Source organism: Prinia subflava, chromosome 2 (genome assembly GCF_021018805.1).
Source record: "Prinia subflava isolate CZ2003 ecotype Zambia chromosome 2, Cam_Psub_1.2, whole genome shotgun sequence".
NCBI classification, from domain to species: domain Eukaryota; kingdom Metazoa; phylum Chordata; class Aves; order Passeriformes; family Cisticolidae; genus Prinia; species Prinia subflava.
In genome coordinates, this window is record NC_086248.1 from 74,745,303 (window position 1) to 74,771,851 (window position 26,549).

Consider the following 26,549-nt stretch of genomic DNA (forward strand, 5'->3'; position numbering starts at 1 on the left):
CCCTGGTGCCCCTGCTGGGGACTGGTCTTTATGCCTCATCATCTGCAACAACACAGGCAAATGTGCAGAGTCAAACACAGGCACCATCCCACCAAACTTTCTGTTTTCCAGTCACTGTTGACCTTGTACTAAAGTGTTAGGTGGGGCCAAGGCGTTCCAAGTACTTTGCCTTAGCCCAAAAACCAGTGTTTTCTGGAAAGCTTGAACTCAGTCACACAGCTGTCAAAGTAATATTTTTCTCTTTTGGTTTTGCCTGAGAGCCTGTTTGAATACAAACTGCATTATTAGCAGCTCATATTAACACTATTTGTGACTAATATATTATTTAAGATGAAGATGAGAGTAAGTGATCATGCATTCCCTATACAAATTATAATTCAAGTATATTGGATTATTTCCTTGTTTTAAGAGTTTTGATTACTGTGAGATAATGAAGTCTTAACGTTATGAATAAAACCCTAAGTAATATGCAAAATACCTTATATTTATTTTATATCCCTCTGATAGACACTCGGCATAATGTGGAACATAGCCCAGAGTAACAATTCTCATTCAGTGGTGGGAATTTAATTTCACATAACTTTTCAAGGTCACACTAGCTTTTTCACTTGGGATTTAAAAAAGAAAAAATGAGGGTGAACTCATAAAATCATATTGAATTCACATATACAGGTTTTATACATATGTTGGATGACTCTATAAAGTAATTGTAGTGTTTTAGAGATGCTATCATTCTTTATTAGTATTCATAATCAAAATGGGGGTATCTTCAAAATGTGCTCAGATTCAAAATTCAGCCTTTATAGTGCACCTGTTTTGGATTTGAATCTATTTGTGCATAGTATCCACATATCTCTTTACGGCGTGTCTGCAACTAATCAATAACTTAAAGTTTGTTACATTTCTTAAACTTCCTCTTTGACAGAATGAAACTTTTGAGGAACACATTATGCAGTCTCTCATACTCCTCAGAAAGGCTTTCCCACTAGATTTCTGAACAATTAGGGAAGATACTTTTAAAATTAAGACATCTTTTTCAAAGACAAATTCTCTGTTAGAATTGTGAACCATTGCTGTTGGTGTTGAGCAGTTGCTGCGTTTCAGAGCGGGGTGTGCTCATGTGCACACGTACGTGAGCGTCTCGAGTAAAGACACGGGTGTTTTCAAAGGCACAGATGGCAGCTAAGCTGTTCAGTCTTTCTTGGCCCAACCTAGGACCAAATGTTCTGTCACAGCTGTGGGAATTAATAACGTAGCAGGAAAATTGATCAAATGTTATAAATGAGTCAGTTTTTATTTCTAAGAGTCAAATAGGAAAGAGAAATGGCTTTGTGAGTACTAGGGCTTCATCTGTTTGAATTGGCTTTTTATCTTCCTCGTGGTGATTTGGAGGAGGTATAGATTGGTGCAAACTGTAGTTCCATCCACTTTTAGGTATCTTTCTGCAGATGGGGCAGGTCAAGGGAGGTTTTAGTTAAAGGGTAATGGTTCTATTAATTATCATGTCTTGCCCTGTGTTATTTTAATGAAGAGAAATTTCATATGGGAGTGTGAATTTGCTCAGCTGTGGGGGATGTCATCTATATTACCTTTTCTTGAAGAATAACCATGGCTAATGCATGTAAAGTGCTTTGATTAGGGAAGGGTCTAAACTTGGAAGGTGCTAAAAAGCACTCTGTGATGGATGTGGCAAGTGAGTTTTATGAAGGCACTTACAGACCAACTTCCCTGAACATCACACACCTCATTGCCTTTGCATGCAAATTTCTTATGCATGAAAATTGAGAAGCAAGGGGGAGTAACTGCAATTCAGGATTACTCCCTAAATCTGTAAGCAGGGAAGCACAGAAATCTGAGAGAACTGGTGATAGGAGACTGAGTACTGACCCTGTTTTGATTCTGAACATCTCTACAATTGCATAGCTGTCTTTTCAGATGATGTGCGTATAATTCTGCTGTGTCATCTGCATAGTGGTTTAGGGAATTAGAAATAGATTGCAGTATTACAAGACTCAGTCCTGCAAAGATTTATGTGGAACATTTTGCTCTCTTCCATTATGGGGTCATCTATGTCATTCTGTAGGAACAAAATTTACATCTGTTTTCATTACTAGGAGACTACTGCAGGAACAATAGTGAAGAGTATAATAAGAAAGATACTTAGTAACTGGTTTTCAAGTTTTGTTTCCAAGAAAAACAGGCCTAAGTACTATATTCAAAAATGAAGCTTTATATTCTGATATTTTCTGTATTTTCTGTACATATGCTTGTGTTCCTCACTCTTTTTAAAATCTGTTTTGTTTTGTTTTGTTTTCAAATGAAAAGTAAAACCTTCAGTTTCATTCTGGAGCAGAAAGAGGTAACCCAAAATTTTAATAACCTAGAAGTTATCCACCCATTCAGTTAATTCTTCTCTGCAACCCCTTCTAATCTTCACTGTTCTCCTGCTCCCTCTCTGAGATGCCTGGAGAAAAATAAAAAGCAATACTTTCTCAAGGGCTAATAAAAATCTGCTCTTCTGACTGTTTCTCTAGCAGAAAGTCCAAGTGAATTTGCTGGGTAGCTCCTGAAATCTGTGGCATTGAGAAGAAATCAGTCTGACCTCTTGAGTAGGTGCTAATTCTTGTTGGGTTTAGCAATCTAGTAAAATAAAACTAATATTTGAAGATGCCTGTATTGCTTATAATTACATTGCTGAAAAGAGGTACATAAATCTCATGGCAAATCCTTAAGCTATTTTCTTTTTTCTTTCTGTGATCTGTTTTTTTGGTGTTGTGGTTTTCTTGTTTTGTTGGTGGGGGTTTTTTGTTTGTTTTTTGGTTTTTTAGGGTTTTTTGGAGGTTTTTGGGTGGGGTTTTTTTGTTTGGTTGGTTTTTTTGTGGGATGTGTTGTTTTTTGTTTGGTTTTTTTTGTGGTTTTTTTGGTTTTTTTGGTTTTTTGGGTTTTTTTGTTGGGTTTTTTTGTTTGGTTGGTTTGTTTGTGTTTGTTTGTGGTTTTTTTTTTGTTTTTTTGTTGTTTGTTTGTTTGTTTGTTTTTGGGGTTTTTGGTTTTGGGTTTGTTTTTTTTTCCCCATTAAAAACTGTAGGGAAGCTTCAGCCTTTGCATAAAGGCTTGCTGGTTGCACTGGCTTCCAGGAGGCCTCTTTAGCTTCTGAACACAAGTATAATTTACTCTGCATGCCATACCTTTTCTGACCTTGCAAGTGTATGCTCTGTTTTCTGAGCTGGGAATATGCCTTCTCCCATGGTCATCTGTCAGTTAAGTCCAGTGATTAGCACATGTCAAATTTCTGTGGCTTATAAGGGAGAGGGGAAAATGCTCCAGATGAAAACTGTCATTCCAATGGAGGAAATTTTTAGAAGACACTGCCTTTGGTACAGAATTAAAGCATTGCTTTAACTGAGAGTCTCGTTAAACTTGAGAACAATGAAAACCTGAAGCAGATGTGACATTGTTTTCACTCACTTTGTCTGCAGCAGACCTTTGAGGATTGCAGGGAAAGAGGTGTATTTGTGCATGGCTTTCCTTGCAGTGACAACAACATGAAATTAATATGTATTGGTCATTCAGAAACAAAATGAGTAACATTACTGCTCCCCTTGGATGTTGATTCACGTTCTGTGAACGTGAACAATGCCCTGCACTAGCTGACTTTGATTTCAAGCAGACTATTCACCAAGTTATCTACTTAGCATAACTCTGCCCAGCTGGCAGTGTACTCAGAGTGAAGAATATAAAGCTACTTCTTCTTGTGCATGCTTTTGAGTCATTCAGCCTAATAGATTCCAGTAGTGTTCCCAGCTCTTTATAGAGCCAATTAGTGAAAAGTGAAAGCTGCAAAATTTAGGAATTTGTCTTTGAAAAATTGTTGACATTATGCAAATGCTTAGCAGTATCACCCAAGTAGCAAGTCTGACAGCTGTACACTGGTCTAATTAAGATTTTCAGGCCAGATGCGCAAAAACAAAATACCAAAAGCTTGTATCATCTTCTAATCTTGAGTTTACCAGTCCTGTGGGCTGAAATTAAAGGGTATCCTTTCTTTTTTCTGGACTCTGCCTGATCCCCTCCGTGTTTAATTTGGACATGTCTATTTTACACATTCAGCTGTTGTTATTGGACCACATGTGGCTGCACACGCTCAGTGTCTGTCATATCTATATCACTGGGCAGAAATTCCTGTTAAAGGAAGAGTCCTTAATTCATGAATCCTTCACAACAGAACAGAGACTTCTGTGGGGACAGTAGCAGTAAAATCTGATACGACAGAGAGGGAGGACTCCACTCAAACTCAGCTTTCCCTTTGGAGAAACATAGTTATACAAGGGGAAAGGATGATGGTGATGGTTTTGAAAAATTATTTTTAGAGGCAAAGCAAGTAGTAACTGGTAAATCTGTGTGTCATGTTATCTGTTGTTTAATTATTGCTGTGGAAAGACTCATTACAAAGTGTGTGGACCTGGGAAAGAGTATGGAACAGATAATCTGGACAAAAGTAAAACAGGCTTTCTCCAAAAGGAATTTTAACCAACGACTAATCAAAAAAAAACTTTAAAATGAAGTGTTAGAATTCCATCTTGTTTTCCAGGTATGAGAGATACTATTTATCACTTAGAGTATTTTGTCTTGCTTTTTCTGACCTTTTTCAAACCTCAGTCTTTCTGAGCATTGCATCTTTAGTGCCTGAATTGTTAAGTCCCTCAGGAACTGCCACGAGCTGAATGCTGTGATGACATGAGTCTGGCATAGCAGCTATAGAATGACTCTACATCTACTCAAACTCGGTGGAGGTCATGTGTGTGTATCTTATTATGTGAGGAGGTCATACTTTACAAAAACAAGAAAATAACAGTCCTGGATAAGCTAATTCTTTCAGGAATTTATGTTAAAGTCTTTTTAGCATGTCCTGACAAACCTCTGTGAGCTGACAGAAGCAGTGATATAGGAAATCTTAAATACCATATCAAACAATAGGAGTACTTAAGTATAATGATTTCTCATGGTAGATTTAGTATTCTGCATTCTTTTTGTTTGTTTGTTTTGTTTTGTTTTTTGTCTTATGAAGAGATTAGGAAACTAAAAATATTATTTTGAAACTCCATCTTTACTCAAGATTTTTATAGACTGAAATGTAAGGGTACTGACTACCACTTATTTTCTCACATGCAAGCTTATTGCATTTGAAACAAATTTTGGAAAATGGTTTATAATGAAGCTGAATCATTGGTTGCTTGCACAAACTTTTTTTAAAATATAAATTGCAGCTATTGGAAAAAAGGTTTTTTAAGAGGCAGTGTATAAAGACACAATGATTTTTGAGATTTGATGGATTTTTCAGCCACCTAAACTTTTCACTGAAAAAGGAAAGTCTTCACTGAAAAAGGAAAGTTCAAGCTATAGTAAACTTTGAGCAATAAATGAAAAATACAGTGATGATTGTGCTGGTTATTGAGCATTTGATGTGCTTGAAAGATGATTATAGCTTACACTCAAGCATGCTTTCATTATCTTAGACTTCCCTGAATTATATTCAGTTGGCTGTTAACTTAGGTTTAAGAGAGATTTTCTTTAATTTGGGATCTGGTAAAATTCAGATCAATGAATAAGACAAAAAAGCATTTGAAAGCATAATCAACCATTATTCTAGCGAGTGAAAAAAAAAAAGTTCAGCTCATGCTGTTAAATAGAATATGTTATTATTAGATATACAATGAAACCACCTGTATGGAATGAAAAGTGTTGAAATATGCAGTTATTAAATAATCTGTAACTGTTTTCCCATATTTGAAATAATTAAAGTGTCTGATTTCTTTATCTGTGCTTTTCTTCATTACTAATAATCTTTGATTAGTTGTTTCTATGTTTCATGAAATGTAGTTTCTCAAATTATGTTGCAGTAATTACTGATTTTCGCACTGTCATTTGTGCATTACTCAAGCACCTAATATGTGCTTAATGCCTATATAGAGAACGTGTTCTCTCTGAAGAGCTGATTGTAAAAAGGCCTTGATCCTGGGAACACTGAATGATGCAGGTAGCTTTTTGTAGATGAGTAATCCCTTCCTGACCAAAGTTCTACTTGCTTGTATTTCACTCTGTTGAATTAAGTGAAAAAATGCCAGTGTGTCTTGCCATGAGTCCTGAATGAGAAGTAAAAAGGCCAAATGTTTCCATTTATGTTATGTGTACTCTCTTTTCTGTCCACTTAATTTAATTCAAGATTTTAATCTGCATGTGTTTCAGGGGGAGGACTGGTGGTGGTGGTTGGTGTGGATTGGGTTGGGGTTTGTTTGTTTGTTTGGCTTTTCCTGCATACCTTACTGGATGTGGAGACTGAGAGGGATTTTGTATGGAGGTTTAATTGTTCGAGTTTTTAATCAATTAGTGTATTTCTTTTCCCTCAGTAATTCACAATATTGAATCCTGAAAATCTATATAGTGGTAAGACATCTTAGGGAATTTTGTGGTGAACTTTCAGAGGGCAAAATGCCATTGTTGGATGCAAGCTGTCATTCTCCATTTCTTCTTTTCTGAAGAGGGGAAGAGGTGTTCTGTCATTGCCTGTATCAATTGGTAAATTAATAGCTTCTCATCAAGTGTTTTGAATGCAGTACTTGATGTCACTTCAGGTCACGTTTCACAGCTTGGCTACCCTGCAGTTCAGTAATGTTTTGCAGCTGCCTGGGGTCACAGGAAGAGTCGTGGTGACAGAATGGATAAAAGAGGTTGCTGTTGGTCCTACTCTGTGTGCTTGTATGCTCTGGATCTCCACTGTGCATAAGCACATGTCTTGGTTTGGAAAGACAGGTATCTGTCAGGGGACACTGGAGTTTCCCTTGGAATGGAGAATGTAAAAACCCTCTCCCTCCAAATTATTACAATTTTGCAATTAGGAGCTTTCAGGCAAAATATGGGAATAGGAATAACAGTTGTTTACTATGAATATTAAAAAATACAAATGCAATAGTACAAAAAACAATCAAGCAAACAAAAGTCCTAGAAAACCCTGACAGAGTCTGAGATACAACCTGACACCCTGTTTTCAGGGTGTTGGAAGTCCAACTAAGTCCTCCTGGAGTAACAGATGTTGTTCTGTGGAGTAGAGATGATCCTGTAGAAAAAAAGGGTTCAGTGCTGGTGAGATGGGTCTGGTCTTCTTCCAAGGATTCAGTAGAAAACCAGCTACATTAGTGTTTGGGATTGCAGGTTTTATGCTGGTGGAAAGGCTTTGGCTCCTCACACTGAGTGGAGCATCTCACAATGGAATGAAGTAATGTTATCAGTCATGTGAGGGGCCTTAAATGGCCCATTCACAGGTGATATCCCTCAGAGGAGGATGGATGCAGGAGGAGAGGAGAACAATATCTCCCAACAGGTTTCAACAGATGAAAATAGAATACACATTTTTGGTTACATTTTTCAAGACAGCACAGCGCACCTACAGCGAATTGTGTGACTGGTGTGAGCTCCTGTGCACACACTGTGCATAGGCACATATGTGTATTTGCCATGGGAAATCCTAGAAGGAAATGTGAAGTGTCGTAGCCCCAGCCCTCCTGCCCTAAGTCAGCACTGGGATCATCAGGGCCACAGGACTACTGATAACTACTGGCATTATCCATGTGGCTCTCCTGTGTGCTGCTGGCTGCACAGGCTGGCCTGCCTTGCGTATGGAAAGCTTGGGATAGACCTCTGACAGCTCGAAAACAAAACATCATGTTTTTGTCAGTGATGAGAGTAATTATTTTTAATTCTGTTTAAAGAAGGCTTCAAGTAAAATATATGCTAAAAAGGTAAGGTCCTATTTAGCAGTGCAGTTAAGCCCACCCCATGGGCAGCTGTTCTGGAAGGGCACAGACTTGCTATTCTGCTCTTGCATACTCCCAGCATCTCCATTTGCTCAGGTACTGAAGCTCATCCAGATCCTTGGGGGTCAGTTTAGAGGACCTAAACTAGCAGAAAATGTGTATACATAGAGTATCTCTGTTCCTTGGATCAATTCACTGTAAGCTCCTCAGCAAAAGGCAGGAGAAGGTGTTAAGGGAAAGGAAGAGAGAGGGTGACAGAGCATGGGAATCCTTTATCAGTAGCAATGGGTCATTATAATGTGAAACTGTACCACTGTAATGATCGTAACTAAAGCAGTGAATGTCCATCAGTGTAGCAGATGGTGTCTTGTGATGAGGCATGGGGATGTAAGGGGATAATCCTGTATTTAAAATGAACCTAGTTCTGTTCATAACTCTGTCACAGACTTACTGAGAGGCCTTGAGCAAACAGCTTCTCATCTCACTGTGTGTTTCTCCAATTAAAGAGACAATCATATTCCCTTATCGACAGCTGCTATTCAGGTGCTTAGCTGTACTCTGGTAGGGAATATTATGAAAGTAAAACTATAAAGTGCAGCACTATAAATATGGAAAATTAGTAAAAGATGCTAATTTTCTGTACTTCAGTATTGCTTGGACCTACAGGCTTAAACAAAAAGGAGCTTTTAATTAAAATTAAAGCTTCATTACTCCTGAGTACATAAGAGCTCAATATGAAAATATCATTGCTATTCAGAACTACCATAATCTATTGCAAGTCATCTGTGAATCATCTCTAATTAACAAGGTGCTCTATTACAGGGCTTTCTGAATAATAGCAGGCTATTCTTTGCTACCCTCCAAGCTAAAGCCTATTAGCTTTTCATTATCTCAATTACTTTTAATATTCTGGAAAAAATGTTTGTGGGGCTTGTCTGATGAAAAACTCCAAAAAGCAAAGTTGGCATGTGAAAATAAGGGCATGAAGTTTGCCTCACAACTCTCCAAGAAGGATTCAGGTTCCCTAAAATATCTAGAAATCAAAGTTGGTGTGAAGTTTTTGTGAAGTCTTCATCTATGAGCCATAGACCCACTGTTTATTTTCAGATGGTATCATCAGAAGGGGGGCTTTGCTTTCTGAAGGCTTAAGGCAGCTGCACACCCACTGTGACCCATTTTTTAGCTACATTTGTTGTTCCTGTATTTTCCAAACTATGTTTGCCCAAAACTCAGGTTGTTGTTCACAGATGTTCTCAGAGATTTTCTGACACTTTACAGGAAATTTTGCAAATGTCTCTTTTGACTGCCGTGTTGTGCATATTTTTAAGAAATACCATTTTAACCAGCTGTGACTCAGAGTGTTCTACTGAGCCACTGGCTTTGAACCTTCAAAGTTTTAAGAGCAATTCAAGAATTGGACATTTATCTAAGAAATACTAGATGGTATTATTTATAATGTAATTGCTTAGCTTCATTCTATTTCAAATAAAAATTTCCAGGAAGTATCCAAACAAAACTCAAATGAGGGTTAGGGGAAAATTCAGATTATGCATTAGTGGTTGAGCAGGGGAATTTTCTCACAGCTATCTTGGAGTTGTCACCAAAACAAGCACTGCTATGTTCCAAGTCAACAGTATGCTGAAAAGATACGGTTATTTATCAAGGGAAGAGAATGGAATCATAGAATGGTTTGGGTTGGAAGGCACCTTAAAAATCATATAATTCCAGCCCTCTGCCATGGGCAGGACTGCCACCCACTAGATCAGGGGCCCATCCAATCTGGCATTGGATGTTTGCAAGAATGAGGGAATCACAACTCTGGGCAAGATCTTCCTGTGTCTCATCACCTTTTGAGTAAAGAATTTCCTCCTAACATCTAACCTGAATAGTCCCTCTCTTAATTTAAAACCATTTCACTTTGTCCTATCACTATCTGCTTATGTAAAAAGTCACTTTCCAACCTTTTTATCAGCTCTCTTTAGGGACTGGAAGGCTGCTGTAAGGCCTCCCCAGAGCCTTCTCTTGTCCGGGCTGAACAATCCCAGCTCTCAGCCTTTGCAGGAGAGGTGCTTCAGACCTCTGATCCTCTTAGTGGCCCTCCTCTGGACTTGCTCCAAGAAGCCCATTTCCTTCTTATGTTGGAGGATCCAGAGAGGCGATCAGAGAGCTTTTTCTCTTACTCCATTGACTACACAACAGGTTTAGAAGTCCCAGTGAGAGTATACCACCATGGAAGTTTCCTGATTAATTTGCAGGCCAGTAGCAAACTACAAATTTGAAATAGTAATGGAAAAGTTGATGAAAATCCTAAAGTACTTATTGTGGTGAAGAATTACTAATTATTGCTGCTACTGAGGCTCCAATAAAAATTCTTCTGTTCATGACATCTACAAAGAAGATAAACATAGACATGGTCAAGTCTAGGACAGGGCTGTGGATTGGGACACAAGCAGGGAGAGATGTTTAAGTGAAGGGAGGTTAAAATCTCACTCTCATTTAGCATAACTAAGTCAAAACTGTGAGGAGATAGGATTACCCTTTGAAAAAGAATCTGCCTGGAAAGGTTCTAGAATAAAAGATTTTCGCTATGGTGCATCTAATGTGGGCACTAGAGTGAAAAGGGAGGTGAGTTTCTAGACAGCTTCCTGATGAGACCAACAAGTACTGAAAACTTAAATGACTGTATGATGATTTTGTGATTGAAACAACTCCATAAGAGTTCAAGAAAGTTGTGTGTCGACTGGCTGCCTGTGGTTACATCCGTGTTGCATTTGATAATGGTTCTCAAACTCAGTGGGCAGTGTGCATCAAACACTCCAAACTGTCCAGTTGAGGTTGTGCTGCTGGCATTCACACAGGTATCTCAGACCTGAGGCACCCAACCTGAACTCAAGTTCTGCATATGTGCTGGCATAAATTCTACATACCTATAGAGGTTTGTAAGAGGTGCAGTTATACAGTTCTGGGAGAGCATGGAGTTGCTTGACAGGGAAACTATTAGCACCCACAGAGGATTAAGTCAGATAAGTGCCAGAAAATACTGTTCGGAAAATCAGTTAAAGGAAGCTGGAAGCTGCAGTCCCAGTTCTAGGAGTCTTACCTACCAGTGGTTGGGCTTCAGCACTAAAGGGGAAGCTTCAGCACTAAAGGGGAGCCCACTCAGTTCTAGTAGGGTTCTTGGCTTTAAACAGCCCTCTGAATTTCTGCAGTGCAGCTATAGGTTACTCTCTCACTCATTTTGGGATCTTTTCTCCTTTTAAACAGTCCAAGAACCTTTTATAGAGTCAACTTTTTGGAAAGCATGTTATCTCAAAGCATAATTCCAGGACTTGCATGTTTTTAACCAATTCCCTTTGGCTAGTTTTATAATAAAGGAAAATACTTTAGGACATTTTAAAATGTCCTTTCTCTACCAGAGCTGTTATTTTAACCTTCACTGTGATTGAAAGGGTAGTTTGATGTGGTCTGCTCAGTGATTCCAGCTCTGCTAGGCCAGGCAGCTGCAGCCTGCCAGTTCTGTGTCTGGGAAGGCAGCAGTCAGTGTCGGTGTTACCCATCCCTGTCAACGGAGGAGGCAGAGCCACCTCACAAGCACACACCTTCCTGCCCCCACCACTGGAAAAAATATTGAGTAGGCACAGATATTTGTTTAGTGATTCAGATCAGGGCACTGAACTGGTTTAAAATTAGCATTCTGGGCTGGTATTTGGACCAGTTCTTCAGTTGGGTTCATTCTGTGGCTGTGGGAATACTTGTGCCAATAGAGAAGAAGAAGAAAATGATGGCCTGGAGATGGCAGAGTGAGGCCACATGTGAGGACTTATGCCAGGATTAATGATATTCCTCTAATGAGCCAAGATCTTTTTGTCTAAAATATGAAAAAGCTCTACTCAGCCTCCAAACCTGTGTTTATCTCTGTGAGAAGCAGGTGGCATTAGCCACCCCTCCTTCCTAAGAAGAACTTAATTTAGTTCCTGTTTCCCAGCATCTCTTAGCTGGGGAATAGCTGCACCCTTCTTCCAGCAGATTAACTGGGCCAGGGCTGTTGTAGTTTCTTCTTCAGTGAAATCACAGAATCATTTAGGTTGGAAAAGACCTCCACAATCATTGACCCTAATCGTTAAGCTGGTATTGTCAAGTCCACGACTAAACCATGTCCCTAAGTGCCACACTTAGACATCTTCTAAGTACTTCAAGGGATGGTGACTCAACCACTTCTCTCGGCAACTTGTTCCCATGCTTGACAACAATTTTTGTGAGGAAGTTTTTCCTCATAGCCAATATGAATCTTCCCTGCAGTGCTTGAAGCTGTTTCCTATTGTCCTATTGCTGTTGCCCTCCCTATTGTCTGGAGAAGAGACCATACAACCTCCTTTCTTCAGAGGTTCTTCTACTGCTCTCTCTTGTAGAGAGCAGTAAAGTCTCCCCTGCACCTCCTTTTCTCCAGGCTGAACATCCCCAGCTCCCTCAGCTGGGGGGTTCCCACAGGAGTTGTGCTCCTAACCCTTTTCCAGCTCTGTTGCCCTTCTTTGGACTCACTCCAGCACCTCAATGTCCTTCTTGCCCTCAATCCGTCTTGAACACAGGATTTGAGATGCAGCCTCACCAGGGCTGAGTACAAAGCACTTCCCTCATCCCACTGGTCACACTGTTCTTGGTAGAAGCCAGGATGCCATTGCCCTTCTTGGCCACCTGGGCACACTCTGGCTCATGTCCAGCTGGCTCTCCACCCGCACCCCTAGGTCCTTTTCCACCACTTCCAGCTTTCCAAACACTTGTCCCAAAGCCTGTAGCACAGCAACAGATCAACCCTCCCCCCTGACTTGGTGTCATTTGATGAAAACTTGATGGGGGTGCACTCAGTCCCCTCATCCAGATCATCAATAAAGATATTAAACAGGATTAGCCCCAATACTGAGCCATGGGAGACACCACTGGTGACCAGACACAAGCTGGACATGTCAGCTCTGATGTTTCCCATGTATCACTATGACTCCAGAAGCCAACAGATTTTAAAGCTTTGTGTGCTCAAAGACACACAATGCTTTAAAATTCAGCCATGCTGCTAAAAGGATTTCTTTCCGTCTATTACCAGTTTAAGTGTTACTACATCACAGGTACAGCCCCTTGAATATCCCTTTATGATTTGTTCTGTCTCATATTTCTTCTTGCATGTTTTCAGATCTTCTGAAGTCCAGAGACATGCCATAAAATAGTCCCTAAAAAGTATCAGGAGGTAATCCTCTTTTGAAGCTCAAGTTTTGCCTTTTTTTCTTTTTTAATTGTTATTTTTATTATTTCAACTTTCTTGACTTAAGAGGAGTGAGTAATGCATTGGAAGAGAAGATCTGGGGAATTGGAAGAAGAGATGAGGAGAGAATTCTGGAGTGAAGGAAGGGGAAAAATATGTAAATATTAACAACATAGTAAAATCATGGTGGAAAAAAAAGTAAGCATTTTTCAGTCCCCAAGACATACAATAGCAAGGCTCTACTATGCCTCTCTGAAATGCTCCTTGATGTCCTTTTTTGCAGTTCCTAGGCATCCCAGCTAGACCAAGATGCCCTTGAAAAGCTTTTAGGAAGCTGTAAAAATTCTCTTTTGTCTGTGATGGTGAGAGGGAGAGCCTTGTTACAAGTCTGTGTAGTAGCTGCATTATTTGTTCCTCCTATCTGACATATACATCTGTTTTCTCCTTTGGGAGATGAAGCAAAAGAACAATCTCAGTCTCCTAATTGGTAGATGCTCTGCCCCACATCACTGTGCATGGTAATATTTCATACATTTCAGATATTAAAGGAAGTATCAGAATATGAAATCAGATCCCAGTAGTGCATTAGGGCAAAGGTGTCACATTCCAGTGAATGTATATCACGTGAATCGCACACTATCCACTGCAAACTTTATGAATTTGAGATGACTGCTTTGTGACAGTAACAGAAGCCTAGGTAAGTTCAAAGGTAAGCCTAGTTCAAAGGTAAGTGCTTCCTACAGGATTTTTGACTGGTTCAAAAAAAAAATTGGAGTCAAACATCAGCATTGCTAGTGAAGTAATGAATTTAATATTTTTGTTAAAAAATGTTTCATTTTGTTTGAAGAATGTCAATGTATTTAGGTAGACAATATCACTTGGGAAGCATTTTATAACATCTTGGCCACAACTGTACATCTTCCCTGTATATTGAAGCATATGAGTAAGTATTTGAACCTTTATTAAATAGCATGGCTTATTTTATGATAGAGTTAATTGCACACTTTAATTTCTAGTTGATGAAAAACAGATAAAATTGTCAGTTTTGTGTTGTGCTTATGCTTGTTTTGTTTGTGTTATACATAGTGTTGTTTATTTCTCTGTTTATCTCATGTTAAGGTTATTTCAGGAGTTGAAAAGATTTTAGAAATTCATGGAAAGATGTCAAAGGATTAAACTGACTTAATATGAGTTGCCTTTTTTTTTTTTTTTTTGTCCATTAGGTTAATCAAGGATTTGGATGTTGAATATTCCACATGTGCTCTTTATAACTAATTTTGCACACTTGTTAGATGAGTAAGAATACATATACAAGGTGTTGAAATTTCTTGCAGATATTTGTTGATGCATCAGCCAGAAAGACCCATTCCAGTGTGGGCAGGCTCAGTTAAGCAGGAAAAAGCTCATGCACTGCCTGGTGAGAGAAGTGACACTGTGCTTAAGAGAAGGTGATACTTTATTTATCTGAACTTAAATGAGGAAAAGGTCATCTAATATACTAAATATATCCAAATAATAGTGCATCTTGTGACAACAATCAGTCCTAACCCATGACATTTTATGGTTTGTCTTTCTTGCCTTTACTTTTCAGAAGTAAAGTAGGACCTTGGACTATATTATTCTGGATGAATTAGGAAATCATTACGTCTCTTGGTGAATATCAAATGAAACCTAACTAACTTTTTGAGGGTTAAAATGCTATTGTATTTTTTTTCCAGTTTCACACTTCCCGTTTCTGTATTAGACACATTAGACACAGAATTTAGATGTTTTCTTTTTTCCCTCTGACTGTTTCTTCAGCTTTTATTTCTTAAGAAGGCAGGGATAGATGTGCCTGTAGTCTGGAGTTAAGTACTGTCACTACATTAATATAAAGTAGTCCTTCAAAATTTGTCTAAAAAGTCATACAAGTCCAACAAGAAAGAAATTAATGCTAAAGAGGTCAAGAGTGGTTAATGATTTTTTATTTACAAATCTTATTTTCGTTGTGTCTAACATGAGGTAGGTGTTCATACAACCTTAAACCAAATTTTCAGTGTTTTAGGTGTGTAATATATTTTGAAAATGTTCCATGTGTCATTTGTCCTACTGCTTGTAATGCCTACCAAGGTAAATTTGCATGTCCCACTGGTTTATTCTTTGACATTACTCGCAGTTAATCTGTTTCTGTAAATAAATCTAGCAAATATGTGACAGCCTTCAACTAAAATTTCAGCTGCGAAAGACATAATATCAATCATTGTGTTTTCTCTGAAAGAGCTGTCATGCAGTGGCAGAATGCTCCAGCCCCATTTTATGGAAGGAGATTTGAATGAGAGTTTTTTCTCTGCATTGCAGTGCAAGCTCAAACCTTTAGGGTCCTGAGTTTATGTACTCACTTGCCAGAGTGCACTCTGTCGTCTTTCTGGCTGAAAATATCATGAGATATTTTCTTCAGTAGGGACAGGAGATGCCAGTTGGGAAGAATAAGAGGAAAATGGTGCAATCTGTACCCCCATTCTGATAGAGGATCCAGGATATGGCTGGATCTTGTACAAGCCCTGGAGCTAGGCATAGCTAGAGTGTTTAAGGTTCTTCAAAGTCATACAAATAGTTTCAGATATGAAAGGATATTAATTCAGGCCATTCAGTTCAGCTAAATATGATGCTTTTGTACACCTCGTTAACTTTTGTACCTCATGTGTGTGGTTTTATTAAATATAAAAGGTAAAAACTTACCAAAAATTAGTACTTTCCTGAATAAAATTTACAAGCTCCATGATGCATTTTTCTGTTTCTCAGGGTTTCAGTGGCAAACAGTGGTCTGGTTTTTCTGCTCACTGCAGTGTCAGCTTGCTCTGTCAATGATTATTAGAAGTAGAAATGGGTGCTCCAGTAAATGTTCCATGCACTATTTCTCCTGTTAGCTGTGGGGTATCTTTCAGAGCCTACTAAGGGAGAATTGCCTATTAGCAGATTTTCAACAAATGCCTCTCCTTTTAATATTGTTCACAGCTAGTCTGAATAAACAGTAAACATATGCTGTGCATAATGAAATTCTTCCATCCAATTTTCTATTGTATAATGTTCATTCAAAGTGATATTCATAAATATTCATGTGATAAGACCGTTCATACTTCAGTTATTAAGTAGCATCCTTCCTCCCAGAAAACTTCCAGTCCTTTATAGAACAGTATGACTTTCTGATTGTCCAGAGGAAAGAAAGCAGAATTGGGCAATCTCCTTCATGTTGGAGTAGAAGCTTATGTAATATGAAGGAAATTGGATTTTTGGGTTGTCTTATATTTCTATCTAAGCCACCAAAATCCACCATGACCAGTATATAGTATCAGCCAAGAAAGTAAAACGCTCAGTGACACCGCTAAGAAGCAAAAATAGAAAATCGAGGGTGATACTCTTCCATGCAGATTGCTGGATATCATCTCCATCCTAAAAGCAGTCCACAGCTGACTGGTGTGTGTGGCCAGTGAAGCTGTTCCTCGTTCCCCTGAGCCTGTAAGAACAAAGCACATATAGGAGCTGTCAATACAGCAGCTGTGACACTTGCCAGCTTCTGTGAGAGTTAAAATGTTTGTCATCTGGTGAAAACTCAAATATTGTTTTCTTATTCCTGGAACTATTGTTTCTGCAGCACTCCCGGGTCTCCCTGCACAAATAAGAACAAGCCACATGTCCTCATGGTGCAGCTCATTTGGTAGTCTGAAAGTAGCAGTATAATTATGTGACTGGTGGGTGCTTAGGACGGACTGAGGAAGATTTTTAAGCAACTGAACCGAGGATGCCTCGATGGTATGAAGCTGTGTCAGGGGAGATTTAGCTTGTATATTAGGAAAAGGTTGGTCACCCAGAGAGTGGTTGGGCACTGGAACAGGCTCCTCAAGGGAGGGGTCACAGCACCAAACCTGATGGAGTACAAGAAGCCTTTGGGCAATGCCCTGAGGCACATGGTGGGATTCTTGGGGCTGTCAGATGCAGGGCCAGGAGCTGGATTCAATATTCTTTCGGGTCCCTTCCAACTCAGGATGGTTGTTCTGCTCCAGCATGGCCCAGAGATGGTTCACTCTCTTGGTGCCACTGTGTAACTTCTTTTTTTAATCTTACTGTTCTTGTAGTCTGTTGAAAACTCTTCAGGACTTTTGTCTCCATCTAAGCTACTTGCATTTCTGCAAAATAAAGATTTCAAATCTATTAAGAACTTATTTTGATGCGCATTTTTAGGAATGTTTAAAGGTGTTGAATGGAATCCATTGAGTGGAATATCACCATATCAAGTAAAACAGGTCTTTTTAAAGTCACTCTCCTGTGGTTGATGCACTTGTGTTTATACTAGTTACTCTTCATATAATGGCCAGTGTGTTAGATGAGGCTTTTAGCAACAAGGGAATTACAGAGATGTGGATATAAGAGGTACTCTGCTCTTGCCTTGAGGTTACAAGGGCAAGATTAAACAGGCATTGTAGGGCTGTTATGTTTCTCTTGGGATTAGAGAAGACTGTGTCCAAGGAGCCTGTGTCCTGCCGCTTCATCAGACCCAGTTAGACAAGATGTATGACTTCACTTTCTCCTTCCTTCTGAGCAGTGATTTTAATTTGCATCATGGCTGAAGTGCCCTGTACCTGCACTGGAATAATACATATACAGAAAGGGATCAAAATTACTCAGGTTTGTGATACATAGCCAGTAGGTGAAAGAAATGGGAAAAGGCACTTTCTTTCCTGCCTATTCCCTTGTATCTCTATCCAGCCAACATGGCTGATCACTTGTTGATCAGTGCTGGCGAGAGATGGCAAGTCACTGCCTGTATTCTGCAGTGCTGGCAGGGCAGTGTGCCTTTTTGAGAGAGAAAACTCCAGTGAAGTAAGTGTGTGCTAAATAGGACAAGGTACTTAACTATGTACAGCAGCTGGAAAGGCTGACACCCACATTGGTACATTGGTGCAATGAGAGCAAAGCCCAGGCACTTCTTTGGGCAAAGCCCATCATACATTATTGAAAGAAACGTCAATACGAAACATAGCTGCCTTACCTACTCACTGAGTAAACAAAAGTCGTATGGAAATTTGTCCAGCATTCAAGATGAGGAAACAGCAGTCACTGAAAGAGTCATATACAATCTAACCACCGAGGGGAAAGTGTTGTTCCTTATTCAGCTAATTGGTGTCTCTTGGAAACATCTGCTCTTGCTCCCGAGTTTCATTGATGAGAGCATAAACGGCGCTGTGTAATTCACCTTTTCTGTAGAATTGTCTCTTGGGCATCTATTGTGGGAGTCTCATTTTCCTTTTCTCTGCATATTGTGTTCTGATAATCTCATTTGTTCTAACTGTGATGTCTCTGCTTCTGATTCTTTCTTATTTCTCTCTGGATTTCTTCTGTCTTTCTGATGGACTTACTGAGGAAGGATTGGTAATACTGATTGCATTTGCTAGGAAGATACTATCAATTCATAGGTTTTACTATTACAGTGGTTGCTAAATTTACTCAAGTAGCAGAGTCATTCTGGGTTTGCTCATAAATTGTTGATTCACATAAAAAAAGTTGAAGGCCTAAATTTGACATAGGGCCTGATGTTCTGTGTAATACAGTAACACAGAATTTCTCTTGGTAATTATACCATCCAGTTTGCGGTAGGTATCTTGGACTTGCGTGTTCTGTCATTTAGAAATTGATGACTCATCTGGCATTGGCTACTGGCATCCTTCTCACTTGGGTGCTGTTCAGGCTGTTCTGCTGCCCCCTGCTAATTTTCCAAGCCTGTGTCCCTCAGTCTGTTACTGCTCCAGGTATGGCCCATCTGTACATATGAGGAAAGGACCTTTGGCTTTCATTAGATATTAATTGGGAATTCTCCATTTATCTTTTAATAATTCAAACTCAGGCTATGTAATATCTAATTTTGGTGATTCCTGTTGGAGAGCTTGTCTTGAATCCTGGCTATGAGCTTTTTGGTTTGGGATTTTTTTAAAGCCTTTTTCCAGTTGAAGTAAACTTTATTTTGCTATTAAGCTCACTGGGAGGAGGGGCAGCCATGATATTATATTTATTTATTTAGTGTTACAGCATATATGATTCTAGTTTTAAAAAGCATATTTCAGAATACAGATGAGAGATGAGTATTACTGGTTGAATTCAATGTGTCATATGTCCCCTCCACCATTTTTGTTGTTTATTGATGCCTTAAGCAGAGACATTTGAAGATTTTTTTTTTCTCCATCAAGTTCCTCAGCAGTTAAAATTGCTCAGGGAAGATAAATTATTTAAGACATGGATTTCTAAGTGCAGTTAATATTTCAGGTTGTAGATTGATCTGACAGCAGAATTTTTATAAATGTTATGCTGAATGTTCCAATTTAATAGAATTTATTTTTTTGGTTTGCACCTCTTTATTAGAATCACTCTGAAAAGTGGTTATTGTCTGACTTATGTGAAAGTTTGAGCTAATGTTTTTGATGTCTCTTATTTGTTTTTCTGAAGAAAAGTTCGATATCTTGAAACATGCCACATGGAACCGTAGTAGAATTTGCTTTTCACATATCTATCCCTGTGCTTTAATTTTGCATGCACGTGTATTTTGTTTAATTTCTACATTATTATTTTTATGTAAATTTTTAATGTAAATTTTGCGTCTCCGTTGCTTTTGCTTTTTTGCAAAAGTTGGATGTATTCTGCAATATCTCTGCTGCCCAGTAGAGCAAAGGTGGTTGGTTTTCCTTCTGTATTTAATCCCTAATCACCTGTCTGATAGCACAGTAAGAAAACAAGAAGAGCACGCCTGTTCCCATGCCTGTGTCGTTTCAGGGGTGTAAGAGAGTTACTTCCTATCCCCAGGCATGGTGCTCAGTGTTATAGTCTAACCTTTAGCTTACAAGACTAGTTTTTGCTTTGATGTGCACAATAAATTGCCAACACGTTATGTAGGGATTTTTTTAATATATATTTTTGTGGTAAAGAACAGAATTCTGACTGTAATAAGTGTACCTGGTAGTTAGGTATTAAGTCATGGCCTGTGTAATTTTATTGTAAGTTTATTACAGTGCAGGCACGTTTAATGGTGAATGTCCCTGTATGTGAAATCACCACCAATGTAATGAGAAGGGAAGGTTGTGATAAATCTGCCAATGTAAATAGTAACAGGCACTCATACATTTCATATTATTACACACAGCTTTTGTATTCAAATCTGGGAAATTATCACCTCCTCTGCACTAATAAAGATGTCAGCGACCAGGGATGTATCTGTGACGGGAAGGGTTCAGGGACCTTACCCTGGACTTGTCTGGTTGCTATTTAAAGCTCAAGTGGCTTACACAGGTGGGAAGGCTGCCAAAAGCCTTTGCCAGCACAAAGCCTGGTCCAGCTCGTGGCAGGACACCTCTTTGCCAGGGAAAAGGCAGGACAGAAGAAGTAGCAGCAGCAGCTGTGTGGTGTGTCAGGACAGGGGAGCAGGAGGTCAAGTAATCAGCTGAGTGCCTGAGGCCTTTGTGACAATGCAGATTTTGCTGCAGCAAGGTTGTCAGGAGACACAAAACTTGACTAGAGAGGATGCATCAGCAAGTAATTTTGGCATTGACCAACTCAACTGACTTTTAGCCTGTTCATTGTTTCACCTGTTTATAGCTGTACCTATACATACCTGAGGTTTTCTTCTTGGACACTTGCCTGTGCTCCAGGATCCAGCAAGGGAACTGTAATGGCAAAGGGTTCCTAGGCTTGACATGGCTTGCACGGGGGCAGCTCAGTGAAAGCAATCCCCAAAGGTATTTTTGTTGCAAACCAAGTGAATTAGAGAAGCAATCAGAAGGTGTGCTGTGAAGGGATAAGGAAAAAGCAGACTGTCCAGACTGTCACTGAGAAACAGTTACCTTAGGCTGGGGTGGAACCAGGGTCCAGGCATAGCAGAGTCAGGCTCTGAGATTATGGAGCCCAGCACTAATGGCAGCCTCTCCAATCTAGCCTCCTTTTAAATGAAACCATAAATGCTTTCTTTTTCCCCTTGTTAATATATCTCTGGGTGTACATAGACCATGGTGAGCTTTAAGCAGAAGAATGGAACAGAGAACCTGAGAAAAAAGCAGATGGAGACAGTCATTGCTATCCAGGGTAGTTCACAGCAGAGCCCCGACATGCAAGTAAAGCAAAATGCACCTCGCTTTTAGAGCAGATGGACTTGAGAGGTGGTGTCATTTAATCTCCAGGTCTTCTCAGGATGTAGTGATGTCCACTCTCCCTGGGCTTATTTATCTCAGTCATTAATAAGTCATCAGATTAATTCCATTTTCATGTGAGGTTATGGGAGACAGGCACATCTGGGTGCTCCTTAGTAGTCAGAAAGGGAAGGCTGCCATGGAGAAGGCACCTGAACTGTGTGCAGTAGGCAGAGAAAGCTCTTTGGTCTTTGGAACACACTGAGATTCATTAGTTTTTGAAGAAAAGCTGAAAAATGTGATTTTGTTGTGGGGAGCTGGGGGTGCAGCTGTAAGTCTGCATGCTTGCCTTGCAGCTCAAAATTACAGCCCGTAAATAGATGTACATACTTAACCTCCTAGAAGGGCTGTAGCTCCCTGCTGAAGTACAATAAGAATAGTAATACGTACCATTTAGATTGTGCTTTCTATTTTCAGAGCTGTGCCAGTGTTAGGTGTTTCAATGTAAAGCGGGCGGGTGATTGTGAACAGGATGGTGAGCTTTTCAATCTCGGGGCGGGGGGACAGTGTTATTTTGCGTACTCCCCGGAATAAAAGGAGATTCAAACCCTCCTGATGTGGCAGTGGGGGCAGGACGTCTTTCAGCTTTCTTCCAGGAGCGACTCTCACAGGGGAGCTGATTTCTTCTCGGATCTGACCACCACAGCCCTCAGTAATTATAGCAGCGTCTGAATTCTGAGCTAAAAACAGAAGCGCGGCATGTGCCTATTCCCCATGTGATTCAGAAAGCAGGAAATTGAAAGAGCCTGACTGAGAGGAGAGGGAGCGCAGAGCAATAGACACATCCAATATCTGTCTGAAACCTGCTCCGCCCGGGACGCAGGAGCTGTCATCCGCCGGCGCTGCCGCTGCGCGCAGCCCAGCACAGCCCAGCACAGCCCAGCACAGCCCCATTGGGCGCCGCGGGGCCGGGGCCGAGCGGGCGGCGGCGGGGCCGGGCCGGCGCCCCGGGGTGTGAACAGCGCGGCGGCGGCGGCGCAGCTCACACCGCCCGCAGCTCCCCCGGGCCGCCCCGGCCCCGCGCCTCCGGCCGTGCCCGGCTCCATGAGCGAAACCAGGCGCTCCGGAGGATCTGCTGCCTGTGGATATAAAGAGGGGGCAATCGGGATGCGCTAGCTTTCGGCCGCCGGCGCCCGCAGCTCCTCCGTGCTCCGCGCCGCGGCTGGGACAGGGCGATGGACATGAACATGAAGAAGTTCACAGTGCGTCGCTTCTTCTCGGTCTATCTCCGCAAGAAGTCCCGGTCAAAGAGCTCGAGCCTGAGTAGATTTGAGGTAAAATTCGCCTTAACTTTGTTAAACGTAGCAAATGGTGTTAGGTGCAGGTAGCAGAGGTACAAGAGAATGCCTGCATTTACTGATGTGATAAGTAGTTAAAGGTGCTCTTTCCCTGGAGGTGGTGATATTCGCACCTAATGTTCTTTGTTTCAGTGTAATTCATTGCTTTTGCTCGGCAGTATTCAATACATTGCATAATGTATTTAGTGTGTTGCCAAGAGTCCTTTTATCAGCCTGCAGGGGAGGAGGAAGCTGGTTCAGGACATCGTGAAGTTGTGGGAAATAATTACAGATCCACCTAAATTAGCACAAATGACACCACAGTTTGAAATAACCTCATAATATAGTCTTCCCCTGCACGCATACCATTCTTTCTAGTACTAGGTTTCCAAAAAATGAATCCATTTCCTAGTGCCTTTCATACATATGTGATATGTTAGACAGGGATTCTCGTGATTGTTTCTCCATAGGTTCTTATGTTTGCACATATTTTTTGCGTTTATCTTCTCTCCCATGCATCTCTTGTGGTTTTTTTTCATTTACTTTGTTTTAGGAGAAGTTGTTCTTTAGGAGCCGGGGGGACAATGTCAAATTAAACCTTTCATGATTTAGCGGTGTGGGGAGCTGAGGGCAGTTCAAGTAGGAGGTATTAGCAAATTGGAATGTGTGAATGGGTTAGAACACGGATTTCTGCCTGCCTTCCTCAAACCATTGTTCTTCAGCCGTGTATTTGGAGCTGTGAATAGTCGGCAGGATGTGAGATCAATTGAATAGATGTCAGTTATATTTATGTTGTTCACTTTATCATTGCAGATGATCTGCAACCTCTGCATTAAAGTAGAGGTAGATGGGGCTTGATTCCCTTCTATCTCAAATTTATTGTGTGCTGGTGTACTTCAATTGACCTCTGAGGAGTTACTCTGATTTGCACTGGTACTCCCAGGAGGAGGATTAGTCTCATGCTGTGTGAATACATTTTGAAATGTTATTCCCTTAGTGTCCTATTTAAAGCACCAGGTAATTGTTTGAACGTAAAGTTCTTCATGTGTCATTGCTTAAACAGGACAAACTGAAAAGCTACGTTTTTGACCTGTGTGTTTTGTTGGCTTTCATTTTCTTTCCTAACTCTTTAAAATCGACTTTCTTGAAAAATGATCACGTAAATTTTTATTTTCATCATCAGACAGACATGCTACGCCTTTAAAACCAACTGATAGCTCCCTCCTTGGAACAGTCACATCCCAGTAGGACTGAGGGGAAAGATGGGGATACCTTTCCCTTCCCAATTGTGGAGTCAGAATCACAGAGTTTAAGCCAGAATAAATGTTACTTGTAACACATTTTAAATTCTCTAAGCTCATGCTCCAACAGACACAACAAGAAGTAGACCTGGAGTTACCTGGAGGAATTCTGACACAAGTGAGTGTCTTCACAGGCCACCAGTGTCAGGATGGGATGTTAGGAGGCGAGTTGATTTGGAGAGAGCAAAGCCCCTCCAGACCTCATAACTCTTAATTTGACAGTGCCATAGTTCAGGAGAAACAGATTCCACCATACTAATGATATAATTTACTGGATTATCTGGTGTGAATGACCAGTACGACTCAGCGTTTGTATCAGGCTAGACTCTTGCTTCACTTCCACAAAAAAAAAAAAAAAAAAAAAAAAAAAAAAAAAAAAAAAAAGTCTTTGCAATCCCTTTGACCACCAGTGTTAGATTTACTGGACTTTCTCAATAACTATGAAATAGTTATTCCCTTATGTGAGTTGTATTGTAATGACTTTTTTTCTGATTTTAAATAATTTGCTTCAAGAAGCAACCTGATACATATCCTGTCACCCATGTAGCTTCAGAGCATTTCATCCACTTCCCTCCTTTCTTCCCTGGCTTGTCAGTAATGATCAACTTGATGCAAAGTGACTCAGTATTATAATGGAGTGGGGAATAGGGGTTGTTCCAGCTATGAAGAAAAAATATTCATAAAATCTGTTCAGCTGTTTAAGTGTGAAAATCATCAGAGATGTTTCTTCTTTGGGGGTGGGCAATGACCAATCATGAGCATCAAGTCTCCTCTGTGGTTTTCATCCCGGAGTACTTGTGTATATAAATTTGTAATTGCAGGTTAACAAGTGCTTATCAGACAAACAAAGTGTGAGGAAGCCTCTTGTTAAATGGCTTTTTAGAAGTGAGACTGTTCTTCATCCTAGTAGGTATTTTTTAAGATGTGGTAAAAGGTACAGGTTGTTACATCATGGAATGAGTAAAAGTAAAACATAGGAAAGAAATTTGGAAAAAACACACGGGACATTGCTTTGCTTAGTGTGCATTAGCTAATGTACCTGGCAGAAAGTGTGTTGCACAATGTCATTTGAAATTTGGAATGGAACTCTTTTTACTAGGTTGTTTGGGATTTTTGTTATGTTGTTCTTTTGGCAAGTTGGGAACAAGAGTTGAAGCTTTTAAGATAGATACTCCTGGGCTCAAGCATTTAATATATTTAAAACATCACTATTAGAGTAGATTCAAAAATAACAGAGTATTAGTTATTAATATCATGATTAATTACTTTTTCTACTGTGGTATTCTGCACTTCAAATTCACTTGTAATGAGTGTCATAGCTTATAGCAGTTTACAGCTGCAGAAAAGGATTTAGCAAATCACAGCTTGTAACCTGACCTTTACTTGATTGTTTCAGATGCCAATGTCATTGCTATACCTGAAAAAACAAGATCATCACCCCGCGTAAATAGCTGGTTTTCACACTCTGTCCTGCTGAAAGAGGCAGAGTGCAGTTACCAAAATGAAATGGTATTAGGGTTTCACTTCATCTTGCCTGAAATGCATGCCCTTTTTATTATTCTGGAAAAACTTGGCTGAAATTTGAATTTATTTGGCTACAGTTTAGGGGTTTCAGTTGATATTATTTTTCAGTATGGCCTGCATTACCCTTCATTTAAAAGGTATCTAATGATGTAATTTTATTGAATGTGCAGAGCCAAGTTTTGCCCTTCTGCATGCACAGAGTTTTGATTGAAGTCAGCTGAAAATCCAGCAAAGTCAATGGGAACTGCATGTGTGCATCTGAGAAAGGGCTTTGTTTATGGTTCTTGCTGAGTGTTGATGAACATGAATGTGAAACCATTAGGATAAAGTACACACAGTGGGGATCTGCTAAAGACTTTGAGACCCGGTGGAATGCATCTTATGGCAGTGAGCAATAGCCCTTGATTTATAAATCAAAATTTAAATATGCCTTTGAAACAAGCTAGGAAATACCTAAGCATATAAAGAATTTGATAATATTTATTCCAATGACACAGAAGTGTCTCTTTTTTTTTTTTCTTTTGAGAAAACAACCAATTAAAACATCGCCTTTTATTCTTTTTGGAGATGTTTCTGACTTTTGTATTCCTGATGTATTTTTAATTCATTATCCTTTCACTTTAATTCTTCTAATTCATTTTTAGTCTTACTGGTAATGATGAATCCAAATTATGTTTAATCTATGTATGGGGCTTAGAGCCTAGCAGAGTACTTGGAAATGAATTCAGAATTAATTTGGAGCCTGGTGTGCCTCGGCATGGCCAGTTTGAGAGGCAGGATCTCCTGTGGATGATTCAGGCGTGGGTCCTCCTTTGGTTCCAGCACTGGCACGTAGGAAATGGAAGTGAGTCTATGCAGCCGGGGAAGTAGAAGTGCAGAAGGACTGGCACTGGCATTGTAATACTTTGTTATGAGAAGTTTTTGGTTCTAGTCTTGGGCTCTGATTCTGATTTCCTACAAGCTCAAATTACAGCAGCCTTAGGAAAGAGCCCAGAAAAGGCTGAGCTGGACTACTACTTTTCCACAGTGAGCTGGAGTAACTATGCTTTGCTTGCAAATGCCTGTGAATTCTTCTGCACTTGTAAAAAGAACAGTTTTGTTCCTTATCAGCAGTATGTCCTTTATTCTGTCTTCTTTTATTATGATTTTTATAGTTACTCACTTAGTAGAGGAATAAAGTCTTT

The 26,549-nt window shown here is 39.9% G+C and overlaps 1 protein-coding gene across 2 annotated transcripts in view; it reads left to right on the forward strand.

The window, feature by feature from the left end:
- The window catches only part of RPS6KA2 (ribosomal protein S6 kinase A2), a 273,745-nt gene that overhangs the window by 94,816 nt on the left and 152,380 nt on the right, over window positions 1-26,549 (forward strand). Inside the window, exon 1 of one of the 2 annotated variants that reach the window (XM_063390608.1) lies at window positions 21,824-22,537. The exons of the other annotated variant lie outside the window; for it this stretch is intronic. Within the exon in view, the coding sequence (XP_063246678.1) occupies window positions 22,439-22,537 (99 nt within the window). The 5' untranslated portion in view covers window positions 21,824-22,438. Of the gene's footprint in view, window positions 1-21,823; window positions 22,538-26,549 lie in introns of those variants that run through there. 2 annotated transcript variants of the gene reach the window in all.